This window comes from Acipenser ruthenus, chromosome 7 (assembly GCF_902713425.1).
Source record: "Acipenser ruthenus chromosome 7, fAciRut3.2 maternal haplotype, whole genome shotgun sequence".
NCBI classification, from domain to species: Eukaryota; Metazoa; Chordata; class Actinopteri; order Acipenseriformes; family Acipenseridae; genus Acipenser; species Acipenser ruthenus.
Window position 1 is genome coordinate 35,334,713 of NC_081195.1, and position 26,878 is coordinate 35,361,590.

General features: G+C 40.3%; 1 protein-coding gene across 3 annotated transcripts in view; it reads right to left on the reverse strand.

Annotated features, from left to right (window-relative positions):
• LOC117414667 (voltage-dependent calcium channel subunit alpha-2/delta-4) overlaps nucleotides 1-26,878 on the reverse strand; it is a 190,873-nt gene that overhangs the window by 140,992 nt on the left and 23,003 nt on the right. For 2 of the 3 annotated variants that reach the window (XM_059026831.1, XM_059026832.1), the window contains 18 exons: nucleotides 26,608-26,739; nucleotides 24,881-24,941; nucleotides 21,226-21,376; nucleotides 19,716-19,790; nucleotides 16,735-16,824; nucleotides 16,315-16,428; nucleotides 15,671-15,749; nucleotides 14,426-14,559; nucleotides 13,330-13,347; nucleotides 12,699-12,776; nucleotides 8,899-8,979; nucleotides 8,276-8,350; nucleotides 7,702-7,788; nucleotides 6,452-6,523; nucleotides 5,428-5,489; nucleotides 3,925-3,992; nucleotides 2,893-2,938; nucleotides 1,186-1,283 (listed from right to left, as the gene is read on the reverse strand). In XM_059026831.1, the coding sequence (XP_058882814.1) occupies nucleotides 1,186-1,283; nucleotides 2,893-2,938; nucleotides 3,925-3,992; nucleotides 5,428-5,489; nucleotides 6,452-6,523; nucleotides 7,702-7,788; nucleotides 8,276-8,350; nucleotides 8,899-8,979; nucleotides 12,699-12,776; nucleotides 13,330-13,347; nucleotides 14,426-14,559; nucleotides 15,671-15,749; nucleotides 16,315-16,428; nucleotides 16,735-16,824; nucleotides 19,716-19,790; nucleotides 21,226-21,376; nucleotides 24,881-24,941; nucleotides 26,608-26,739 (1,521 nt within the window). The remainder of the gene's footprint in view (nucleotides 1-1,185; nucleotides 1,284-2,892; nucleotides 2,939-3,924; nucleotides 3,993-5,427; nucleotides 5,490-6,451; nucleotides 6,524-7,701; nucleotides 7,789-8,275; nucleotides 8,351-8,898; nucleotides 8,980-12,698; nucleotides 12,777-13,329; nucleotides 13,348-14,425; nucleotides 14,560-15,670; nucleotides 15,750-16,314; nucleotides 16,429-16,734; nucleotides 16,825-19,715; nucleotides 19,791-21,225; nucleotides 21,377-24,880; nucleotides 24,942-26,607; nucleotides 26,740-26,878) is intronic. The other variant, XM_059026833.1, reaches the window with a different exon arrangement.

The following is a 26,878-nucleotide window of genomic DNA, read 5'->3' on the forward strand; positions in this document are numbered from 1 at the left end:
GCTTTGCCTTACTTTGTTTATTGCCGCTAGTTACTCCTGCCAGCATAATCACAAAAGAAAAATTAATAACCTAATAGTCATTGGACTAGTAATTAATTCAAGTAGTGGAAATTTGCAGTGCTCAAGTACTTGAACAATGTTCTAATTAGAAATTCCCACCCCTTTGTAAATACTGTACTATCATCTCAGTTTCATCCTCAGATCTGTTTCCTTCCCTAAGTGCTTCTCATAGGGAGTCCTGTAGAGGGAGGCTGTCTTCCCTGTGCCTGTGAAGCGCAGACTGATCTCTGAGTGTTAAACTAGACACTCACATTCCAGATCAGGCTCCTGATCTCTGTGTTAAACTAGACACTCACATTCCAGATCAGGCTCCTGATCTCTGTGTTAAACTAGACACTCACATTCCAGATCAGGCTCCTGATCTCTGAGTGTTAAACTAGACACTCACATTCCAGATCAGGCTCCTGATCTCTGAGTGTTAAACTAGACATTCACATTCCAGATCAAGCTCCTGATCTCTGTGTTAAACTAGACACTCACATTCCAGATCAGGCTCCTGATCTCTGAGTGTTAAACTAGACACTCACATTCCAGATCAGGCTCCTGATCTCTGTGTTAAACTAGACACTCACATTCCAGATCAAGCTCCTGATCTCTGTGTTAAACTAGACACTCACATTCCAGATCAGGCTCCTGATCTCTGAGTGTTAAACTAGACACTCACATTCCAGATCAAGCTCCTGATCTCTGTGTTAAACTAGACACTCACATTCCAGATCAGGCTCCTGATCTCTGAGTGTCAAACTAGACACTCACATTCCAGATCAGGCTCCTGATCTCTGAGTGTTAAACTAGACACTCACATTCCAGATCAGGCTCCTGATCTCTGTGTTAAACTAGACACTCACATTCCAGATCAGGTCCTGATCTCTGGGTGTGTTAAACTAGACACTCACATTCCAGATCAGGTCCTGATCTCTGTGTGTTAAACTAGACACTCACATTCCAGATCAGGCTCCTGATCTCTGGGTGTTAAACTAGACACTCACATTCCAGATCAGGCTCCTGATCTCTGAGTGTTAAACTAGACACTCACATTCCAGATCAGGCTCCTGATCTCTGTGTTAAACTAGACACTCACATTCCAGATCAGGTCCTGATCTCTGTGTTAAACTAGACACTCACATTCCAGATCAGGCTCCACTCCTGTGAGGTAGAGGATGACGGCTTCAAGCTGGGAGAGTTTGCGATGGTGCGGGTCAATATCCGTCACGCAGTAAATCCTGCAACAGAGGCACTGGTTATACACAATATCTTAGAAGAATTAACATAACAAATAACCACCCTCACCCTCCATCCCCACACACATCCTACTGCACTTCTAGTAAATACAAAGAGGCGCATGCTAACTCTTTTACATTGTTGAGAGCCTCCCCGGGGAATTACGTAGTGGTAATAGAAACTCTGGTGTACAGTAATGGTGGTAAACATGACATGATGGAGTGTCATACCAGTCAATATTGAGCTTTCAAATTAACAACAAACAAAAACGCATTAAGTATCTACAAACAGAGCTTTTTATGAACATTATTGGTAAAAAATACTAAAAAAAAAGGATACAGAGTACACAATTTCTTTAAAAATGGAAACGGCAGGGATTCGAACCCACTATTTTCCACCTCTACTTTATAGCTAGAGCTATACTACATGCACCACAAAGAATCTGGTTGTAAGCATGAATCAAAATATCCTACTTATCACACTATCTCAAAATACACTACTAAATGGCTGTCTACTCTCAATGTATTGAGTTGTGCAGATCTACCAAGAGATGGCACTAAAGAGCATGAAGCGCATCATGTGCTTCGGCTCATTGAATCTTTTTGCGAACCAAACGATTCAGAGGGTTCAGTGGTTCCAGAGGCTTCACATTTCCCATCACTAGTGTTTTTGTGATCTCTTGTGCTTACCACAAACGTCATTCTTGCTCCCATGTCCCACTGTTAAAATCAGTCTCGCAAGACCTGCATAGTTTACAGAAAGTATGCCTTTTTTCCAGTGTTGCTTAGGATTGTGTGAGAATATGTTGTTGAAATTTGCATTCATATTTTAGTTTTTTTAACCAGGAGGGCTTATCGCACGCGAAGCCCTCATTGACGGTCAAGCATGGGAGCTTGCCTCGCACACTGAATGCATGCCTGCCACAGGGCTCCCCTGGGTCCTAAACCCTGCTAGGTACAGACAGGGATTGCAGTAACCACACACCATACATGACTTTTGCTGAAAGTAAAGGTTTGCTGACATAAAGGGGTTTAACAGTACAGTTCTGAGCAAAATACAGGAGAAAATCAGTCCCAGTAGTTGTCTGGGAGAAGTGTCCAAAAATAAGGGAGAGTTAGCAGGTCTGGAGTATGTATAACGGTTGAAGCAGAAGTATGTAATACCTTGTGGGTATGGTGTCTCTCATTGTGGCTGCTTAAACTGTACAAAATGATTAGCTTATTATAAACAGCAAATACAGATCTTGACATGATTTATTAAATATAAAGTGTGTACCATTAGGTTATACCAATAATTAAAAGATCCCAGAGCAGAAGAATATAATTCAGCATTGTGATGTTGACAGTCTATTGAATTGCTCTAAGCAACGGTGGATCTAAACACCACTAGTGTTTAATAATTTAAAAAGTGTCCAAGGTAATGAAAATCAAACTTTCACCAGTACATGTCAGTCTCTTTAGTTTATTTCTGTCAGTAAAAATATGAAGGTTCATATTTGAATGATTTAAGTGATGGTGGATTTTATGCGACAGATTGAATAGTTGAACAGGCCCCATTATTCAGTTTGAGTTGGTAACTTGGTTACTTGTTTTTCAACACAGTTACACTTACCACTCGTCAGCTAAAGTCAGATCTGGTTGCTGCAAGTCATGCAGGCCTAACGGAAATAGAAATAAGAGTTTATAGGGTTAATAGAATTCTGTATTACGGTTATATTACATTTCAACAGGTGATAATACAGTTGAGGCTGTATATACAATTCATAATCTTACTCTATTTGGACCAGCTTTCAATAAAGACCATTTCACTTAGTCCCTTTGGTGGAGCATTTAATATAAGCAACTTCAAAGAAACCCTGTGACAGGGTAGCGTCACGACCCAGGCTAGCTACCAGCAGGAATCAGACCCAGACCCAGAGGCAGAACGCTACAATTTAAAAGCTGGTGCACACGTTTAATTAACAATAACAAACACAAAAACAGGAACAAAATAAACACGGCACAGGGGCCAAAATAAACAAATAAATAAACAAAAGAATAATTATGTGTAGGCTGGGGCTGGGCCCCCACTCCCCACTCCCCACTCCCCACCTTTACAACTGAGTACCAATTAACTTCCGCTCTGAATTTTAAAAGCAGATTGGAAGCTCATTTTCCTCTTATCTGGGGCGCTGGCATTTCTACTGCCGTACCGAGGCATGGTACTAGAGTACCAAAGGTACTCAATTGTAAAGGTGAGGGAAGGACACCTTTACTTGTTTTGAAATCACCACATTCATGAATGGACTTGTTGATAAATATTTCTAAAAGGCAATTAAGAGTACGAGTTTCTGCACACCCCTACCCCCTAGTCACTTGGGAGGAGGGTGGGGGTACGTGGGGGACTCACGCTGCCACAGACCCACTGGGCTGAGACTTATTCTAAAGCCAATAGAATAGCAGGGGTACCATTCTACCAATCACACATCATTGTAGCTGCCCTAATGCTGGCATTGTTCCTAAACACAACTTCATTGCATTGCCATTGTAGAGCAACTTCTGAAGATCATTTTGTCTACTGTCAAGAACAGAGCAAAAGGGGGGTTCTAATAGTAACGTCTTGTACCCCCGCATGTACACACCCACTCAATCAAGCTCCTTTTACCTTCTTCCACAGAGATGTTCCCCATGAAGATGTATTCCCCGTGGCCCCTGGTGAGAACGACACCCAGGCTGCAGAGAGTGGGAAAGGGGAGTCTCAGAGTAGTGCTATGAATCTCTGAAATGACTTGCCTCATCAAAAATATATAGAAATCACACAATTCTCAATCTGTTGCAGTTTTTCAATCATGTTTAAAAGCATGTTTGGTTTGCAATAATTGTTGAGCCATTTTGATTACATTTTGGGCCATCTTTAATTAACTAGAAAACTGAACAGTAATGTACAAAACTGAGAAAAAAGAACTGGAGAGTGCTGAAGAGACCTTCAATAACATGAATTAGATCAGTGCTGCACCACTCGGTCCTGGAGGGCCGGTGTCCCTGCAGGTTTTTATTCTAACTGCACCCTAAAGTACTTTATTGGACCTTATTAGAAGATTAATTGGTTCAGTGTTTACATTTCCCCTTTTGAATCAGCTTTACTCTGCCCTTGTGCGACAGATTGTCATTGAGGCAGCAGCTTTTATAGGGTTTGAGCTTTAAATGATGATATATATATATATATATATATATATATATATATATATATATATATATATATATATTGATTATTGGTAAAGAGCCTTAATCCCCAGACTGGGATTAAAATTCAATTCTGTCTGCACTCAGCGTCGTAACCAGAGCTGACATTCTACCGAGGTCACACTGAGGTTTCAAGCTATAGCTGGCAGTATTTATATGACTGCTTGGTTTTTACTAATCAACCTCCAAATCTATGTTACATGGCAAACCAACAGAGAAAATGAAAGAGTATTTTGTACTTTACCAGAATATTTACATGAGCATCAGCATTTATGATGCAAAAAAAAAACAACCGAGGACACGACCTCGGTGTCCTCATAGCTAGTGACGGCGATGGCTGCGCTTTCCTTGTAAAGGCATTAAAGCAGTGCCAAATTACAAAACTAGTTTTAGTGTTACATACAGGCTTTTTCCAATAGATAGGCCTACTGCAGACTGTAATTACCATACTGGGGCGATATGGGCTTTTATCATTTATTTTGTAAAATGTGGTGTCATGTTTATCCTCAAACTGCCACAATTATTTAAAATAAATTATGTAAAATCATCTTTATTACAATACGATGTATTGCGCAGAACCCTGCGGGCAGCAGTGTGCAATAGTGGTTAGGGCTTTGGACTCTTGACCAAATATTTAACGTTTCAGGTACTGTGAGATTATTATGGGGGCATGTGCATGCACTGGTTTTCTATGATAGACAATACTATTATATGCACTACAAGAGACTAGTGTTTTTTGACAGTATATTTTACATTATGATTTACAGACAGAGCAGTCAGTTGATCCAGCTTGGTCAGTTAGCACTAAAGAAAATAATTTTTAGGTTAAAACTGAATAAAAAGTCATACATTTTATATATTTTTTTATTGCAATTAAAATAGTTAGTAATAAATGAATTGATAAAAACACATGGGAAATATTCACCTGAATGGGGTCTCCTTGATAACTGTATAGAAATAATCATTGGTCAGGAACAGTACTCTTCTCTATGGGAAAAAAAAAATGAAATGGCTGCATTAAAGGGTACCCCACTTTAGCAACTGTCAGTGATAAAAGATACAAGAAATGAATTTGACCATTTATTTAATTCCTTTGACCATTTGTTTATTCCTTTGTAAACATAATTAAGAAATGATTACCTGAAATTTGCCCTGCATGAAGTCCAAGGTCAGATTGTTTGTTTCAAGAGTATTGTTAAAGTTAACAAAACGACCCCATGCCTGCAGGTATTGTTCTTCCATGTGTTATTTAAGTCTTACATGTCTTAAACGTTTTGAAAGAAACACATGTAGTTTTTTTTAATTTATTTTTTAATATGTGGTACTACACTTGGGTAGAGAACTCTCTGTTTGTAAGCTGTGCTTTCAGTTAGTGTTGCACTTCCTTGGTCATTTCCCCTGGAGGGTGAAATTGTCCCCACCACATCAATGGCTTCTTTCCTGATATTAACCAACCAGCTGCTTCCCTATTGACTGATATCATTTCAGCCAATAACATGCTATGACACATCTGAGGTCAAATGACCCAAGAAGTGCAAACAGAGAATAAGGCATAGAAACAGCGAGCTTCCTTTAGTCGAGGTGTTTGAAATCTATTCAACTTTATGTCGGACTAAAACAATTTTCAGGTATCACCCTCTTAATTTTGGTAGGAATAATAATTCCTTTACAATTTACAATTACGAGGGGAAAATCTGAAACAGTAGTTAACATGAAAACAAAATATTGAGCATCCGTCAAAGACCAGCAGTGGCACATTTCACTTGTTTTCATATAATGCCACAGCATCAGTGAAGTGGATTTTGTTTGTACCCACTTCTAGTCACATTCTGGTGAACGCTGTGCTGTTTACATTGTCTTCACATTTCAAAAAGTATAGACATTTTGCATTTCAAAAAGCATATAAATGTAAGCCAAACAGTTAGTTATAAAAATAACAGTAGACTTACCCCTTTCTCAACTGGCATCCTCACATCGTTGGAGAAAGCCCCTGTCTCTCCATTCACCATCGCTGTCCTCAGCTGTAGGCCACAAGAGCAGATCAAATTCTCAATGGGAATAATTAATCAAGGGGCACCGTGAAATATATCCTCACGACTGTGTGTACAACCAGGGTGAGCAAACAAAGCAACGGACTCCTGGCAATCACCGCGTGTATACCAGGGTCCTGGTGTTCAGGAGCTGGAATTAGTTCAGCGGATATTAATCCCACCCAGTATATCTGAGTGTGTGTCAGGGAGAAGGATCCTACAGCAGGGCCTCCTTTTTAGTTGGAGCACCACTGAGCCATTATTGGCAAACTTATTTGTAGCTGTCTTTCCACACAGTGTTTTGTTTTGTATTTTGGGATTTATTATTTTCATTACACTGTGTTTATGTATGTCCTCCCGCGCTGGGTCTTAACATTGCTTGTACCCTAGTGGCGACCACCTGCCATTGCATCTGAATATTTGTAAATATTGTAATGATTTTGGCCCGACACACAATTACACGCATTTCTAGAGGTATGCGATTAGGTGATAAAAAGGGGCAGGGCACGAGATACGAGGGGGAGAAAGGACAACGCTGAAACAGGACTGTGTCCGCGGAATGGACTTGTACCACTTGTACAATGGCAGCAGTGTGGAGTAGTGGTTAGGGCTCTGGACTCTTGACCGAAGGGTTGTGGGTTCAATCCCCGGTGGGGACACTGCTGCTGTACCCTTGAGCGAGGTACTTTACCTAGATTGCTCCAGTAAAAACCCAACTGTATAAATGGGTAATTGTATGTAAAAATAATGTGATATCTTGTAACAATTGTAAGTCGCCCTGGATAAGTGCGTCAGCTAAGAAATAAGTAATAATAATAATACCATACGATGAAACGTGTTTGAAGTGAACTGTGCTGCAGTGCTGTGCAACGCAAGAATAAAGGACTTGAGACTTTGTGCACACAGTATTGGAGTCGGGCCCGCAGAGCGCCGGACTCCAGGATCAGAATAAATACTGTCTCGGCTGCCCCCCTTCTGCTCTCTGGGAGTGATAACGTAACTCTGCCTTCCTTCTATATACTGTATTGTATTTGAGCCTATGCTTCTCCCCACATTGTCTCGTTTTTAATTGCCTTTTAACTTGTTAGTGGGTGGGCTAGATTATGCTGTGAGGGAGTGGCGTATGTATATTTGTGGTCATTAAGGGTCTTGCCCAGCCCGGTACTTACTACTTCATCAGTGTCCTCCCACTCCACCTCGGCCAGGTCCACACTGTTGTAGTTTGGCTTGGGCTTCAGTTTCTTCCCTTCTTTGTACTAAAGACAATGACAGAAAACTCAGCGTCAGCGTCCAGTGCTGGGTCAGGTTTAAAGGCTAAACGGAGTATTTGTATTAATGATAATGTTAATCTCCATGGTGGATAAGAAACAATAGTAAATACATGAATGTTGAGGAGGGTCTGGTCTCCTGCTACCACTCTGTTAGCCCTTTACTTATTATCATTTGTTTCAGAGCTTGCACCATGTGTATAGCACGCATGACTTGGGTTACAGCCCTTCTATAACACGCACCTTGTGCATTATTATATATTTACCTTTTGAGTGTACGTTATAGATTAATTACTTAAGCATATGAGTATACATATTCAAATCCCTTACATTATAAATATATCCACTTTCCCTTAGGAAAAAAGCTGATTATTTTCAGAACTACCGAATTCTTTTCCTATAGAAAATGTCCTTTCGGAAACCAACATGCAGGCACAAAAATCTGAAACAGCGTAGATGATTGGTAGATGATTACCAGAGGTCGCAGATCAGGGTGTGAGAGAATGTAACCATTGTTTGTGTTAAGGAACGCATAGCCATGGACTCCAAGCTGAAAAACATCAGATAAATATATACAAGTTAAAGCCAATTATGCAATATATTGTCTTAAATAAAAAATGTAAAATAGAAACTCCATATTGTACCAGGGTACTGAATGCAATGTGTAAATACCCAACAGGGGAGGGTGTACTGATCATATATAGTAGCAGTATAAGTCATGTCTCATTCAAAATGGGATGCCAGTGACTTTTATAGAGGTCTCCCTATTGCAGCACTTCTTTTAGGTGCTGCTCATGCAAGGACATTAGGCGCTAGGGAGATACCCTGGAGCCAGCATTGCTGCCATTGTGTGTGCTCATGCGCCAGGGAGGCTGCAAATAGGTTGATCCCCGGAGTCAGCATTACATTTCAGCCATCAATACCGGGCCAATAGGAAATCCATGTCACCTGGTGAAGGAAAAGCGCTGAAGGCTCATATATTACATTATCTTGGTGTGTGTGTCGGAGTGGTGTGTCTATAAATTGCACACATTGCTCCAAGTAAATGCTGTAGGGGGTTCCGTAAACTTCCTGGCAAACAAATGCAGATGAACTCACCTTGTACCTGGGGGCCAGCTTTAGCAGCTCTCCGAGAGGGACGTCAGACCCCACCACCCCCAGCAGAATCCCCTCCGAACGCTGGAAGCAAACGAGAAGACAGCTCAGGGCCAGGCTTGATCTCTGCTAACACTTTACACTAATGGCCCAATATCACAGGAATAACACCGGAATATCTTCTGCACTTCCTCTGAGTTCTGAAGTCATTCATATGGAAATCGTTTAAAATGACATGTCCTCTTACTCGCCCACCAGGGGATTGTGAGAAGTGTTCATTCATGCATGAATGCATGCTTTGTACATGTCATCAACATCATTTGTTACAAAGGAACATAGAATTAATACAGGTAAATAAATCCATATGAATTAACAGGGCTGAACTCAAAATGAATTATTTCAGTGCATAAGATATTCAGGTGTTATTTCTGTGGCATTCAGCCGGAATTCATTATGAATTTGCGGCCATTATTTTAAAGTGTTACCAAGTACCCTTCTCGTAAACTCAAGCAGGAAGACCAGAAGCTAAGAAGGCTGGGCCTGGGTAGCACTTGGATGGGGAATCGTCAGGTGCTGCAGTGTATGACTAAGTTTGTTTGCGATATATACAAGTGTAACAGGGCAGAGGCTGTGTGCAAACTGGCAACACCCCACACACAAGCGAGGGTCTTAACCACAATGCAAAAGAGTTGGTCTTGTCTGTATTCATGGTTATAGAGCTTTTAACCTCGTCTCATCTCACCGACAGGGGACTGGATCCGTAACGCCAGTGCATCCCACAACACAGCCCGTTACACGAGTCTATACACTACAGATCCCAAGGCTGTTTGGTATTATTATTATTATTATTATTTATTTCTTAGCAGACGCCCTTATCCAGGGCGACTTACAATCGTAAGCAGATACATTTCAAGTGTTAAAAGTATACTGGATTGCTACAGTTAATGTAAATCAGGTAACTGGGTCCATTATGTACCAATATAAAGCTTGCAAGGTTTCCAGGCAGGAAATCTATAGTATCATTAATACAAGCTCCAAATACTTCACATTCATTCATTGGTCAAATCTACAAGCCAATTACTGGCAAGTATCCATCAATCTATAAGGTATATAAACCTTATGTCACAAACTCAGTCCTGCAGTGCTTTCGAATTACTACCTCCTGCCCAACCAACAGCACCTCACTCCCCAACCACCACCACCACCTCACTCCCAGCCTTGTCCGGAGGAAGGTAGGGGGGTAGGGGGGTGGGGGGGGAGAGAATACGAAGCTCCTCTGCCTAATATTTTTTGTTCACTGGGATGAACACGTTGCATAGATTTATTGTTTTATTGTTTGTTTTTTAGCAGGTGGCACTGGGATGCTTGGAAAGAGGAGGCTGTGCTCCAACTATTTTTACTCTATTTTTCATCAACCATTGTTTGGGTTCAATGTTTTTGGAAATCTGTAAGATTTGTATTTTAATAAAGGTGGTTATTTAACGCAAGATTGTCCAGACTGAATACCAGTATATGACAAAATATGTTACCTTTTACAACTTTCACTTGAGACCTCTATTACACCAGATGCCCAAAGCATTTTAAAACATGTTATTAATAATAGAAGGGTTCTGAACGACATGTACAGTGGCTCTCAAAAGTATTCACCCCCCTTGGACTTTTCCACATTTTATTGTGTTACAACATGGAATCAAAATGGATTTATTTAGGAGTCTTTCCCACTGATCAACACAAAAAAAGTCCATAATGTCAAAGTGAAAAATAAAATCTACAAATTGTTCTAAATTAATTGGTAGAGGCACCTTTGGCAGCAATTACAGCCATGAGTCTATTTGGATAAGTCTCTACCAGCTTTGCACATCTGGACACTGCAATTTTTGCCCATTCTTCTTTGCAAAATTGCTCAAGCTCCGTCAAGTTGGATGGGGACCTTTGGTGAACAGCAATTTTCAACTCATTCCACATATTCTCAATTGGATTGAGGTCCGGGCTTTGACTGGGCCACTCCAGGACATTGACCTTTTTGTTTTTAAGCCACTCCAGTGTGGCTTTGGCTGTATGTTTGGGGTCATTGTCCTGCTGGAAGATGAATCTTCTCCCAAGTCCCAGGTCTCTTGCAGACTTCAGCAGGTTTTCCTTCAGGATTTCTCTGTACTTTGCTGCATCCATTTTGCCCTCTATCTTCACGAGCTTTCCAGGCCCTGACGCAGAGAGGCATCCCCATAGCATGATGCTGCCACCACCATGCTTCACGGTAGGGATGGTGTTCTCAGGATGATGTGCGGTGTTAGGCTTGCGCCAAACATAGCGCTTAGCGTTGAGGCCAAAAAGCTCTACTTTGGTCTCATCAGACCATAGAATCTTCTTCCACTTGGTCTCAGAGTCTCCCATATGCCTTCTGGCAAAATCTAGCCAAGATTTGATGTGAGTTTTTTTCAACAATGGCTTTCTTTTCGCCACTCTCCCATAAAGGCCAGTTTTGTGAAGCACCCGGGCTATTGTTGCCGTATGCACAGTGTCTCCCAGCTCAGCTGTGGAAGACTGTAACTCCTTTAGAGTTGCCATAGGCCTCTTGGTGGCCTCCCTGACTAGTGCCCTTCTCGCCCGGATACTCAGTTTTTGAGGACGGCCTGTTTTTAGACAGATTCACAGTTGTGCCATATTCTCTCCATTTCTTAATAATGGACTTTACTGTGCTCCGGGGGATATTCAATGCTTTGGAAATGTTCTTATATCCTACCCCTTATTGGTGCTTTTGAAGAACCTTATTCTGGATTTGCTTTGAATGTTTCTTCGTCTTCATGATGTAGTTTTTGTTAGGAAATGTACTAACCAACTGTGGGACCTCCCAGAGACAGGTGTATTTAACCTGAAATCATGTGAAACACCTTAATTGCACACAGATGGACTCCATTCAACTAATTATGTGACTTCTAAAGACAATTGGTTGCACCAGAGCTTATTTAGGTGTGTCATAGCAAAGGGGGTGAATACTTACGCAATCATTTATTTTCTGTTTTATATTTGTAATTAATTTAGAACAATTTGTAGATTTTATTTTTCACTTTGACATTATGGACTTTTTTTGTGTTGATCAGTGGCAAAAACCCCTAATTAAATACATTTTGATTCCATGTTGTAACACAATAAAATGTGGAAAAGTCCAAGGGGGCTAAATACTTTTGAGAGCCACTGTACATTCAAAATAATTGAGAATCTTATTTTAAAAAATGTAATCAAATGGTTTATTGGTAGACTACAGTATGTAATTTAATAGTTTGAAAATAATGACTCTACTTTCTCAACCGAGTTTACTATTCTTTTGCTCCTAACTTTTCCTAATCATTAATGACACAATTCATAATTATCACTGGCATTTGGTTTACTGCTATGCTAGTTTTAAAACAGCAACGTGTCTTATTACACATAAAATAGTGCAAATTCTACATTGTAGCCAACACTGTAGTACTCTCTGCATATCAACCTCTCTCCGGTGTTTCTGAAAACCATGACAAACACACATACAGCAGACCACTAGTTCTACAGCAGTGGTTCCCTATTCTTGACCTGGCCCATCCATTCCAAGCTAGATATTTTTCAAACCAAGGTTCTTAATTAGCTAATTGATCAGGCTAAGGGGTCAATTAAGTAATTTAGGACTTGATTTGAACAAAGTCCTGGATCGGAACAGACCTCGAGGTTGTGTTCTAGAATCTCCAAATGATTCCGGTTCCCACCACAGCTATTTCCTGATTCAGTTCCCCCTCAGGCCACTAGGGGCAGAGTTGAGTGCTACTACTCACGGTTTCATTCTTCTTACTGAAGACTGGCATGGCCACTGTTGTCATGAGGAGCAGACTCTGGGCTTGAGAGGCAAAGAGCTGAAGGGCAGAGTGAGAAAAGGAACAAAGTTAGCTTCAGAACCCACCTGAGCAGGTGTGCATACATCCACTGTAAACTGAATATATCGCTGTAGTATTACCATTTAGATGTTTATTTACTGATCTCAACTGTATGGGGATGATTGTTGAACATTCTTGAGTTTAAATAAATGTACAATACTCCACTACACTGATTCTCTAAATAATAAGAGAGATGTATAGAAATCTGTGGACTTCAATTGGCATGTACCTGTACTGTAAATCTATATATGTGTTGTCTCATTAAATTGTTTCAAATGCCTTTGTATCCAGTGTTTCCAGTGTCATGAAATCAGGCTTTCAATGGAAAGACCTTATAGCAGAAAGCTGCTGGGTCAGTTGTTACTTAGAACGCTTTTGAAAAAGACATATATCTGAATCTAACATATCCCAAATACATCAACATGTATAAGCTATTACTAGAACTATGATTCACCACCTTCTATGGACCAGGGAACAAGAGAGACACGAGACAGATCTGTTACAAACATCAAACCCAGACGGCAGTGGTTACCTCGTCGGACTTGGGCAGCTAGCATTGGTGTAAATGAATGATCAAGGGTGGGATGAAAGCAAGCAGAGATGAGCAAAAAACAAAGACAAAGACAAAAATAGATGCATGTGTGATGAAAACAGAACCAGACATCGGACAAACAGTTACACATCTGCCAAACAATGTCAAGGAGTGTTAGGGACATCTGACAGGGTTAACAAGAGCCGTGATCAAAGAAGCAGCATCAGTTTACACACCATTCACAAAACAGCTATTTAGAACAACTACAGTATACACTGGTAAAAGCTAAATACAGAAGTCTGTATTGTAAAGCACTTTATAAGGGCAATGATGATAACTGGGAACTATCTATACAATAAAAGCTGGATAAAAAAATACTGTATGTGTCTGTGAAGTTAATAACAAAATATGCTGGTAATATTTCTAATACACCTCACTGTTCATCTCAGCTAATCAGGTTCCGAGCAGAGTGGTCGTTATCTCGCAGGTATATGCTCTACGGCTAAGGGAAATTTAGAATCTTGAGAGTCACATTAAACAGAGATCATTAGCAAGCACCCTAAGCGATCCAGTCTAAAATATAACCTAAAAACACAATAAAAAAAGTCTTCATACACAAAAGACATTTGTTAGGTTTAACATAGCATTATTATCTGCAAGGGCAATCTTTATGAGAGGAATACAATAATCATAATGGTATAAAAAAAACAGCAGTAAGGCTGTTCACTTTTTCATTATCAATTTTCTCATTATTTAGAAACACAGACTCATTTAAATACTTCAATACACAGCTTGCTGAACTGCAAGCAGTTGGAAAAAAAATGGAAGCAGGTTATTTTGTGTTTGCACCAGTGCACCGCCTGAGAAGAACATGTTATCAAACTAGTATGAAACCACTCAGCATGTTAATTGAACTGCTTCTACTCTAACCCAAGCGCTTTCTAGTTAGCATTTGCTTTTCTCCTTGTCGAAAAAAAATGGAAGCAAACTTTGTACTGGAGGTGACAGAACAAAAATGAAGCCCAATGTGTTGATAAATCTCAGGCAGACTTGCAGCTCTCTGCTGGTCATCCTTTGGGTGGGAGAGGTCACTTACTGCGCTGTCCATGTAGGCCTCTGTCCAGATGATGTCATGGTCGTGGTTGATGACCATGGGCCGGCTCAGGACATGCAGGTACTCCATCACATTCTCCTGCACATCGGCCAGCGTGGAGATCTGAGTGTAGTAGCCTGCAACCCAAGGGGTGACATGATGAAACTGGGGTCACCAGAACAGGGAACCCAACTCGGTACCACTTTACATTAAGGGTCTCTAATTACTATGTGATTACAGAGTTGTTACTTAGGAAATACATGTGTACTTACACATCAGAGTGTTATTGTGTGTATTTACGATGTGTAATTTTTTTTGCATGATGCAACCCTGATATTAAAACTAACCCTAACCATAACACTAACCCCCTAATCCTTTTCTGATACAATTGTGTACTTAGATATGGCGTGCAAAACGATTTACACGTTAAGTACATTGTAACTATGCATAATAACATTGTAATTATGTATAAGTTACTATGTAACTACTATGCAAATACACAGTCCTTAGAGACACCTAATGTACAGTGTTACCCCCAACTCAAACACACAAGGCAAGCCACATGTAAGCACATTTATAACAGTTTCACTTCAGACTAATACACAGCGTTTTAAAGAGTATGTTAATAAATCAGCAACAGAATCTTTTGTATTTTTTGGGAACGTTTTAAATTAAATGCCACATAATATACTGAAATGAATCTGTTAGTTACAAACGTGGTTACCTAGAAATAACATTTTAAATACGCATATATATGTGTACTTACTCATTAGTAACATCCTAAAACGTACATACATACAATAGAAACAAGTGGTAACAACACACAAACATCTGCATTATTATTGTATGGTTATAATTCCACCCAATCTAAAGTGTAACCAACGCTTTCTTCATTTCCTCTTAAATGATCAGATTTATACTTTCCTGGTGCTTTCATTTAGTAAATGGCACTGGGCAAAAGAAAATAATAAAGATGAGAGGCACTAGATTACTTCGAACACTACCTACTCTACTGGCATTGACCCAAAAACGAAATCCAAAGAAAGGCAGCTAATTCACCTGGTCCAATCTGAGGTGAATAAACTGAAATCAATGGAGCTGTAACCCCAGCTACTCGCAAGGGCAAATTGGCTTCTAAATATAACAACTACTATTAACTTTATTTTGAATACAGTGTGCTGATAGGTTTATCAACCTGAGTGACCCTCGGCTTAGACAAGCTTTTCTAATCGTGTCTTACTGACCCACCTTTATTGTTGCAGGCGATCCACTTCGCGTTGTCAGCAAACGTCACTTCCCGTCCAATCAGGTAGGTAAAGACACGGACCTGAAGCAAACAGAAGAAGCAGAGTTACAGACAGATCGTCAGCCACACTCAGCCAGGCTATTGAACCTGGATGCCAAGCAGCTGTTACCACGAGCCTTGATGGGCCCAATGGCTTTTTCTCATTCCCAAACCTTTCTTACGTTCTTATGTTCTTATGCACAGCATGGCATCTGTACACAGCATAAGATGTACATGAACTTTAACAAATCCACAGCGATAGGTTGATTTGCCATACTTATAATAATTGTTATATGCAGATCCTATGCACAGACATCTTCAGACACTGAAAGATACACACAACCGTTTTTAGTCCCATGCGAATCATGCTTTAAACGGCTGTTGTTAAACCGAGACCTATAAGTACTCGCCAAGTTCGCAATGAAAAACAGGAGGATGGACTTGGGGATCTCAACATCAGGTAAGGTAGATTATTCTTTCAAAAGTGTGCGTTCGGTGAAGGGGTGTAATTGTTGAAGGAAGGTGTGATGCCCGCTATCATTGTGAAAGGGTGCTAGGGAGAGGATGAGGAGGAGAATGCTATCAGTGAATAGATTTCCTAGCACACCTTGCGGTCGGGCCAGTTGTAGTCTTCAAACACCTGCTTGTAATCCTCTACCGCCCCGTCTGTGATGAGCATGATGGCCTGGTTACACAGGCTTCCCTGGCCAGTCACGTTAAACTGGAAACAAACACACACACACACAGTTAGCCTTCCACAAGTCCTGCCATGTTCTCTGTGCAGTAACTGGCTGGAAAGATCTGACATAAAACAGTTAAAAGGTTTAACATTTTAATATATATAATTAAATTAGTTTTCTTTAAAATAAAAAAATGGAAACACTAAAATAAACGTAATGAATTGAAAGTGTGTGTGTACTGGGCTGAAGAGGAATAGAAATGTTTTTTCTCCCCAATTTAGAATGTGAAATCACAGCATGACGTAATGCATCTGTGGCTGTACCAGGTGAGTGCAGGGTCTACTCACCTGACTGAGGATGCCGAAAGCCTCTTTCAGAGCCGTCTTCACTGTTCCCATCCCCTTGGCATGCAGCTCTTCCACCAGCAGCTTGAAATGCTGACAAGACAAAAATACAGAGGACAGAAATAGGGAGGGAAGATCATGAATGTTCCTGGAGCACTGCGGTTGTTTTACTCATCACTACACAGGATATTGTTGAAATAGATGGCTGGTAACACTGGCCATCATTTTTTTCCCACCATTTTTGGTTAAAGTAAAATCTGGTAATCTTAAATATGTAACAAACAACCTCTGAATCCTTAATCTAACCCTCTGAATTGTGTTTTTACTATTTTCCTATTATTTAGTGTTGTATTTCATTTTAAAATGTTGCAAGCTACATTTTGATGCGTAGGCTGTCACATTATGGTCTACTGTCCATTGTATAGTACATATTTATATGTACATATTTTTTACTTAGAATCATCAACTGCTCAACATGCATAATTTCGCTGCCAGTCTTTCAATGAAAACACCTTGCTTAAGGCTGTCTCAGTACAAAGTAGACCTCGTCATAATAAGACCACCCCGGTAAATCTTCTTTAGAGGCCATGCTCTGGGTCCAAATTCCCAGGATACAGTAACAGGAGATTTTTGTTAGGCAAAATACATCCATAAAAAAAATACACCAGCAGTCCCAAATGTATCAAGGCACTGTTAAATGACTTCTCTTATAAGACTAGCTTGCTGTAAACTGCCATATTTTTTAAAACAAACACTCTGAAAGGTTGTATGCAACAGAATGTAACTCATTTGCACAAGCATATATATATCGTATTCTGCCGAGTCGACGTCCCGGTTTGAACAATCGCCAACTTTTAGCTGAAAGTAAAACTTTCACCATTAATTTCTGGAAATGTGCAAATAATGCCTGTGGGGAAAATACCAGAGGCTTATGTGACAAAACTGCCTAGAAGTAGCTTTAAAGTTTAATGTTTGTTTTGTGAAAATATTTGAAATGACAAAACAGTGGACATACTGCAGCAACTTTGAATTGTATTTCACCAGTCATAGGGAGTGGTTAACATGTATAAAACAGAAAGTACTGATTAGAGGAGAAACCTCAAAATGGAGCGAGGTAACCAGTGGAGTCCCACAGGGATCAGTATTAAGTCCTCTGCTCTTCCTAATCTACATTAATGATTGTATTCTGGTATAGTAAGCAAACTTGTTAAATTTGCAGACAACACAAAAATAGGAGGAGTGGCAAACACCACTGCAGCAGCAAAGGTCGTTCAAAATGACAGCATGCAGAACTGGGCAGACACATGGCAAATTACATTTAATACAGAAAAGTGTAAGGTACTGCAAGCAGGCAATACAAATGTGCATTATAAATACCATATGGGAGATACTGAAATTGAAGAAGGAATCTATGAAAAAGACCTAGGAGTTTATGTTGACTCAGAAATGTCTTCATCTACAATGTGGGGAAGCTATAAAAAAGGCCAACAAAATGCTTGAATATATTGTGAAGTATTACATTTAAAATCAAGAGAAGTAATGTTAAAACTTACTAAAATTAGTAAGACCTCATCTGGGATATTGTGTTCAGTTCTGGTCACCTCGCTACAAAAAGGCTATTGCTGCTGTATAAAGAGTGCAAAGAAGAGCGACCAGAATTATTCTGGTTTTAAAAGGCATATCATATGCAGACAGGCTAAAATAATTTAATCTGTTCAGTCTTGAACAAAGAAGAATATGCGACGATCTGATTCAAGAATTCAAAATTCTAAAAGGTATTGACAATGTCGACCCAAGGGACTTTTTCAACCTGAAAAAAGAAACAAGGACCAGGGGTCACAAATGGAGACTAGATAAAGGGACATTCAGAACAGAAAATAGGAGGCACTTTTTTACACAGAGAATTGTGGTAGCCTGGAACCAACTTCCCAGTAATGTTGTTGATGCTGACACCCTGGGGTCCTTCAAGAAGCTGCTTGATGAGAAATTGGCTAAACTAGTAACTTAAAAATAATCAAAAGCCTTTAACCAAGAAATTATATGCCCTGTCAGTAGTAAGGTCACCATCTTATTATGGTCATGTTTTGCTGATCCCTTGACTGGCCTTAATATTGAGGTTTCACGATACATAAATCACCACCCCATCTCTGAGCAGTTATTGGACAGAGCATGCATAGGGGTGCAAGAACATGGAAAAAGTCAACAGAAGGAAAAAAAAGATATGGTGGCTAGGCAGAAAATGTGCATCAATCCATCACAAGCTGAAAAACAAACAGCAGTTTTCAGATCAGCGCTCCAGAAAAAAACTGACACACAAGGTGCAGGTGCCAGCCAGGCAGCACAAAGCTATTAACAGGCTCCCTAATCAATCAATCAGCCACTGAGCAGACTTCCAACAGCCTCAGTCCATCAGCCCATCGGCCCATCAGCTGACCATCTCTATAACCACCAGCTGTCGTAACCCTCCTCCCAACAATAACAAATCTCGCTACAGTCACTGCTGGCATCAAAGCTCAGCAACAAACCTGCCAGGTCTTCTTTGCAGTGCCCGACTTGGAATATAGGATCCCAAACGTCTCGTCAGCCAATAGAATCTTTACACAGCAACCAATCAGAATACAATCCCGTACAATAACTGGCACATGCTCCCAGTACAGCAAGTTTTTTCTTCTCCATGATGGACCATATCCATGTCAATATACTGTAGCACCTATGGACAGATTTCACAGTGGACCCAATCTGTCACCGCAGGGGAGTGGTGGATCTGAAATCCTATAGTTTCAGAATTGAAGACTTTGTGTAACTTGAAGAATGTTCACCTCATATTCAAATATACTAAATTACAGAACTCTTTCAGACAATTTGTTAAGTGAGCAATCTAGTTAGTGTTCATTTATTTCCCAAGACAGTGACTAGTAGTGACCTGTTGGTGAAGCTGCACAGTTTAGTAGCACAAGCTGTAATAAATGAATGAATTTACTGACCTCTCGATTGTCGAGATCTGCCTGTACCAGCGTCCCTTTGAAGCAAGGCTCAACGTAATGGACATAATCGTTGTACTGAAAAGAAAATGAAAAAGGTTTCAGGGATTTCCAGTCAAGACTGTCCCATACAGAGGGATGGTGATCCCCTCTAGTTTCAGAAACACAAAGCTGATACATGTAGTTCTTGCTACTTGAAATAAACAAAACCATCAGCCAGCCACTGGTAAGTACATCAACTGCAAAAAAGTGTTGAGATGCATTTAATATTCAATACTAACATATAAGGTGAGTGTTCCTACTTGGTGCTAAAACACCTACTTTAAAAAGAGATTACACAGAAAACACAACAGCAGCCAAACAGTCCTTCTGAATTTCTTCATAAATAACAAGCCCATTTAACAACCAACAAACAAGTTATAACATCAGTGTGAGCACAGCACCAGGTGCATTGAACATAGTAGCCAATGGCTAATTTCCATCAGTGCTCCCTGACTCAGACAATCAAAATCTGTCCAGCTTAGTGGCGACCAGAAAACAATATTTAAAACGTTTGTCCACCTAGAGCTAATAATATTGGTGCTACAGGCCACAAGATATACTAGTTGCATAACCCGCAGCTTCATATCAGGTTACAGTGACGCTGACAGGGTCTTTGGCTTACGGCTGGTTTCCCAAGCCATGATTATCTTGGAATACCTAATCGTCTTGTATCGTACACCACGATTACCACTAATCCTGGACCACTGAATTACCTACAGTAACATTAAGTAGTCTAATATTAGTGCTAAGCAGCGTCTGTGACACCAGGTGTTAGAGATTAAGAAACCAAGTCAAGTATAAAAAGAATTCAGCTCGTGCCTTCTTCAGTGTAATAATTAAGAACTGTAATGAATCTCCTCCTAGCGGCTGATAAGTTAATAATACTGACATCAGCATAATACCAATAATTGCCTCTCGAATGGTATGGCATTCGTGTTTGAACCATATGGTTTGTAGTTCATGTCCAACCCTTGCCTTCCCATTTAACTCAATGGGCTGAGATGCAATTCATTACAATATGTTGGTATTTTATACCAGTTATGGAGGGATATCCTCAACCAGTAGGCACTATGTTTGAACAGAACCCCTCATTATGATTAGTCTGGTAAAAGGAGAGGGTTCGAGGGGTGAATAGGTGTGGAATATGGTGCTGTGTGGAAAGGGTTTTACAAAAGTAACTTTAGAAACACAGGAAATAAAAGAAAGAGACAGAAAAGGAAGGTAGGGAAGTGTGGTTTTGATCATTTCATAGCTCTAATCGAGCATAAGGATTGCAAGGAGTTCTTGTTCTGTGCGTTTATGATCCTGTGTTTTGTCCTAGTGGGGCAGAGGACAGAAATGCTGTTTAAAGGAGTGCTCATGTCTTATGTAAATGTAATGGCACTGATGTAGGTGTGGCAGTGAAGTTTGCTGACTCGTATCCGGTGGAAAATGTAACGGAAATGGTTTCTCCCTGAACCGAGCCACTCACAGCGATGATGTTGACGAAGTCGTTCTCCCCCAGTGTGTCCAGGATGGTGGTGATGGTGTGCTTGGCGATGCTCAGCCTCAGACCCTTCATACTGCCGCTGATATCGACAACAATCACAATGTCCTTTGGAGATGTGGCAGCCTGGATATACCTGCAGGGGTGTGAAAGAGATCGAATGATTTTTGGTGTTAGATCTCCCTCCCGACCTGTGAGGGCGCTGTGTAAAGGGAACAGAGTACACTGGACTAAATGGCATGACAATTTATTCCTTGGGTTAGGTGGAAGTCGGCCATCTAGAAAAGGGACGGAGCTACGGTACCCAAACACAATGACCCGTACGGGAGACGGCGTGGCATCCACGGATTGTAGGAGCGGATGTGCTCGTTAACCTAGGGGTCATGGGGGAGGGTATATAGGGGTCATAGTGTAAGCAATCTGTTCCTTTGTAAATGGTTGGATACAACCTAAAAGGAGACGCTGCTATTACTGAAAACCGTGAGTGTTTGTCTTGTGTTTGTTATTGTTTGTTGTAACTGTTGTCTGTTTTAATAGACTACCAGAGCGGTATGTGCAAGCCAGGATCAACCTGGACATCTCTGTCACCCCTGCATTCACGGAGAACTGTATTGCCCCACTTGCACTTATTCACTGTCACTAAAAACTGTGTTTGTGTTCTGTGTTTAGTGTGGGTGTGCGTACAAAACTGGACTTTTGGTTACGGGTCAAACCCGGGGATTATAAATACCGAGTGATACACGCCGCTGTATCACTCCAACATTATTATTTACAGGTGTTTGCCATAAGGCTCTGGACATTGCAAATCATTCAATAAACACCCTTGCACCTGGAAATCATTGTCTGTCTGTTTTGTATCCGCTCTGCACTGCACTCACCTGTATTCACTCACCACTCTGTCACAAGGGGACACAGGAACTGCCATCACTCTCAATGCTTCTGTTCAAACACACGATGCCTGTCGGCATGTTATTCCATTCATGCAATCCTGCAGTGAAATCTCTGCACACAATATCACAGCCCCAAACCAGTGTAGTTTGTAATGATTCTGCGGTAAGTGTGTCTATGTATTTCAGCTCCACCCTGTTGAATGACTGTATGCAGTCTGGCAGTAAGCGTTTCAACCCTTAGAGGTGTAAAGTAAGTAGGTGTAAAAAATCATCCTGTGTTTAATTAGGACAGTTAGAATATAAACAAAATATGAAAGAGTGAAAACAAACCAAAAAAAATGTTATATAAACAAAAACAAAAACAAGCCGGGCTCTGTAATTCAAGGTGAAACTGTATTCAAATTTAAACATATATAGGAAAATAGATAAGTGGTTTAATTATAACTATGACGACAAATACACATCTTAAATCGTATAATAAAAGATGCTCATGTTAGATTTTTCGTGTGATACTAAGATCTTGTTAAAATGAATACAGAAGAGTTGTGTCTTCTATTATTATTTGTTTATTTAGCAGACGCCTTTATCCAAGGCGACTTACAGAGACTAGGGTGTGTGAACTATGCATCAGCTGCAGAGTCACTGACAATTACGTCTCACCCGAAAGACGGAGCACAAGGAGGTTAATAGACTTGCTCAGGGTCACACAATGAGTCAGTGGCTGAGGTGGGCTTTGAACCGGGAACCTCCTGGTTACAAGCCCTTTTCGTTAACCACTGGACCACACAGCCTCCTATACACATCAGGTACACAAAACTGATATTACATTTATGATCAGATATTTGCCCTGCCATGTTTTCACGACACAAGCACTGCGTGTACACGTGTGAGCTTTAACAAGGTGCCAGCCTGCTACCCCAGTTGAAGATGATGCGATTCTCAACAAGGGAATTTATAGATTAAGATGTTTAACCCGATTGGATCTGCTGATTGCACTCATGTGACTCTGAAGCCACTTGGCTGGGTTTAGCATCTCCAAATCTCCACTGAAACTTTTTACTGAGGGCAAACGAGGGCATGGAATACTGTGCAAAAGAGTAGCACATTCTGTCTATTGGGGTATAATGCACTGGCTGGCGTGGATTCTTGCATTGCTTTATTGTAAAAGTGGGGAGACTGATCTCTGGAGCCAGCATTGCTCTCTTGTTACTGATGCCCAAGGAGGCCCTTATAAGTTGGTAAACTTGCGCTGTAATTTTGCAGTTTCCCCCGGGCTTTTTTCATGGTTGTGCTATGAATTTACCATAGTTTACCATGGTTTGCCATATTCTTTAATATTCTTTAATGTTTTACCATACGTCTCTGAGTTTTATAATGCTTACCTATGCTTTACCATGCTTTCACTGTTACACTTTGCTGTGGTTTTACTGTGGTAAACTTTATGGGATGGTTTGTATTTTAGTTATAAAATGGCAGTCACAGAGGCTGTGCTCTGATTGGTCAATCACACGTTCTAACCCGCAAACTTTTTTCAACAACACATCTTCACCATGAATCATGGAGAAATGAATCCGCCCCACAACAACCAAACCAAATAATCAACACATACATGGGCTGTAATCCACCCCTGTAGCTGCTCCTGTCGTGCTTAGTCTTAATAAAAACATGTTTGAGCCTGGAGAAATGCTGAACAGCTTTATTTACGTTAACCGTAAGGTCGATGCTTTTAGTTTTCTATGCTGTTATTTTTATTGAGTTCCTGTACTGTTTGTATTTGATGTTTCGACTAGGCTGTTTATATTTCCAGAGTGAAGTTCTTAAAGTGGCAATTACTTAACCTGCTGAATAATTATATTCCTACTAGCCTTAACTCATTACTGCGCTTGGGGATAATCTCTCTGGGGTCTATTCAATTGATCTAAATACTGCCGTGCTATAAATATTAAATTAGGACTTTGTCTAAGATACAGTGTTAGAGATGTTGGTTTTGTAAAAGTCTTTAATCGATTTAAACAACAGTGGTATTTCACTTATAAATGTTTACCACCGTAAATGTGCATGCTAATTTTGCATTTTTCCCATGCTCTACCTTTACTACAGTTAAAAATGTGTTTTATCACACATTACTATACTTTTTCTGTGATAAACCGGCACTGTTTAAATCAGTTAGACACACACACACACACACACACACACACACACACACACACACACACACCCACACACACTGAGACACACACACCCACACACACAGCCCACACACAGCCCACACACACACTGCCCACACACAGCCCACACACACCCCCTACCCCCCACACACACGCTCCTCAAATGGACGTTCTGTTTTTTAAAACCTGCAGAAAAACACACTAAAGAAACATCTTATTCAGGAATGTAAGTAGCCAGCGGGTTCGTTTACTTTGTGTTACAGGATGTTGTAGTGAGGGGTTGGGTGGTGCAGCACGCTAATTCACTAGCCTTACATTGGTCAGCAACACAAAACCAGCACATGGTTTGGCAGAATTGGTGGTATCTACTAGAGAGACGTCTGAAAAGCTGTGGATTTTCTGGGCAGGAATAACATTTGTACACCTCCACTATATCCCTACATTCCCTGCAGGAAACAATTGGAATGGAATTGAATTGAGAATATATATTGCAAATATTCCAGGGCAATCGTCTGGCTTTACAGAAAAGCTGCTGAATGGAACAGATTTCTTTCTTGTGGATAAAATAGCGCCCATTCTCACCAATTCCTGTTCCTGCAGTCGAAAGCGATAACGCCATTCTCATCCGGCTGCCATTTAATACCTGAAGAAAAAAAATATCCAAGATTTAACACAAGCATCACATTTAAATAAAACAGAGTCACCATGACAAGAGCAGTCCTAGAGTCTGCAGCAGTTCCAGTTCCTAAAAGATTCCCTGGTTGCGCACTAAAATATCTTATTCACATTACTGGATGCAGGCTAGCAGTTAGCATTCTGTAATGGTAACACTTTATTTAATTTGGACACTATAGTACTGTACAGTTATGGCCAGTTATGGCCAGAAGTTTTGCATTGCCCTATAGAATTAACCAATTTTGCTTCATAAAGTCAAATGAAACCTGCTGAATAATTTAGATATCTTATTTAACATCATGTAATCAAAGAAACTACAAAATGATATCGCTAAAAATGAAGCCATACAAGTAGGACAATATTTCATGTTAAATTTTGAAATGTCACATTTTTTAATTTTTTGTATATGAAAAACTATATGGAAAACTACAAAGCGGTATGTAATTCAATATGTTAACACAACATTATTCAGCAGGTTTCATTCAACGTTATGAAGCAAAATGTGTTAATTCTACAGGGTGATGCAAAACTTTTGGCCATTGTTGTAGGCTAGATCAGGCAAAATGCAGAAGTTAGATACAGCGCCATCTAGTGATCTGCCACTTTGGAAACAAGTTTCCTTTAGTTTTGCTGGCAATACACTGCTGTGCACTAGATGGTGCTGTCGCTTACTAATATAAAGACACTTTGGTTTATCTAGTCCTCATTCCAAATATCTATGGCAGGCAATTAAAAACTGAAGAGCAGCTCCTGAAGTCCTTATCAAATCACCTTAACACATAACTGCATAATTATTATTATTTTATTTGTTGTTTAATTGCATTAATAATCATTCAGGAAAATTGCTAACATCATGAAAAGACGAGGGAACATTTGGATAAGGTGATATAATGTTGAACTGATAGAATAACACCTTCTGATTGTGTAAAGCACATGTGGGTACAACATACTGAAAGTTATTTGCTTGTTCTCAAAGGCACAGCTCTCTCTGAATCTCTACCCACAGCTGTGTTGGTGATGCAAAAATGAAGCAAAATTAGTTATTTCTATAAGGTGATGCAAAACTTTTGGCCATAGCTGTATGTTACAAAATGAGAAGGAACACACTTGAGATTCCTAAAGAGATTAATTCAAGTTCATAAAAACCCTTTTCAACAGTTTTATGAATCTATTCTGTTTTCAAAGCATCACTTCAGCTAAGAGAATGTTTATAAACACTAGCCAGAACATTTCTCTCAGAATATGAGTATTTGGCATTTTGGAAGGATCGGTGCTAGTTTTCTCACATTCGAATTCTCTTGCCTTCTCAAAAACAGTTTCTGGGACAGGCCAGCGAGCTTGGCTAGGAGTCCTTGACAAAGCAGAAATCAGTGGGATGAAACTCTTTGACAATAATTGACTTCTCACTTAATTGACTTCAAATCCCTGTCTCTGTGCTTTTTAAATTCCCCCTGTTTCACCTCGCTTTTCATGAGGTGGCTGATCGATTGTACAGAGATGGACAGTGAAAGCTGACTTGCAGCCTGCCGTTTCTATGCCATGCAATAACTCTCCCAGAGCAAAGCACTTTGAGAATGAGTCACTGTTTGTATAATGTATTGGTGTTGTGGGGCCGAGGTGGCATATATCCATACCTGGGTAGAGCCTGAAGAATCCTGTAAAGCTGCCAAAGTACTGCCAGGTAAGGGTGGGGTCCCTCTCGAAGTTATCCACAAACAGGGGGTTCAGAGCCTCTGACATGTACACCCCATTCAGAATGCCTGGGTCTGCAGGGAACAGCATGAGAACACGGGCATGAGGGGAATTTTGCTGTATCCCTGTGTGAAGGAACAGTACTAGCAAGGGAGCTTTAGCTAAAGTGCCACACACCTCCTTTTACGTTAAGAATTGCAATGATCTCCCTCA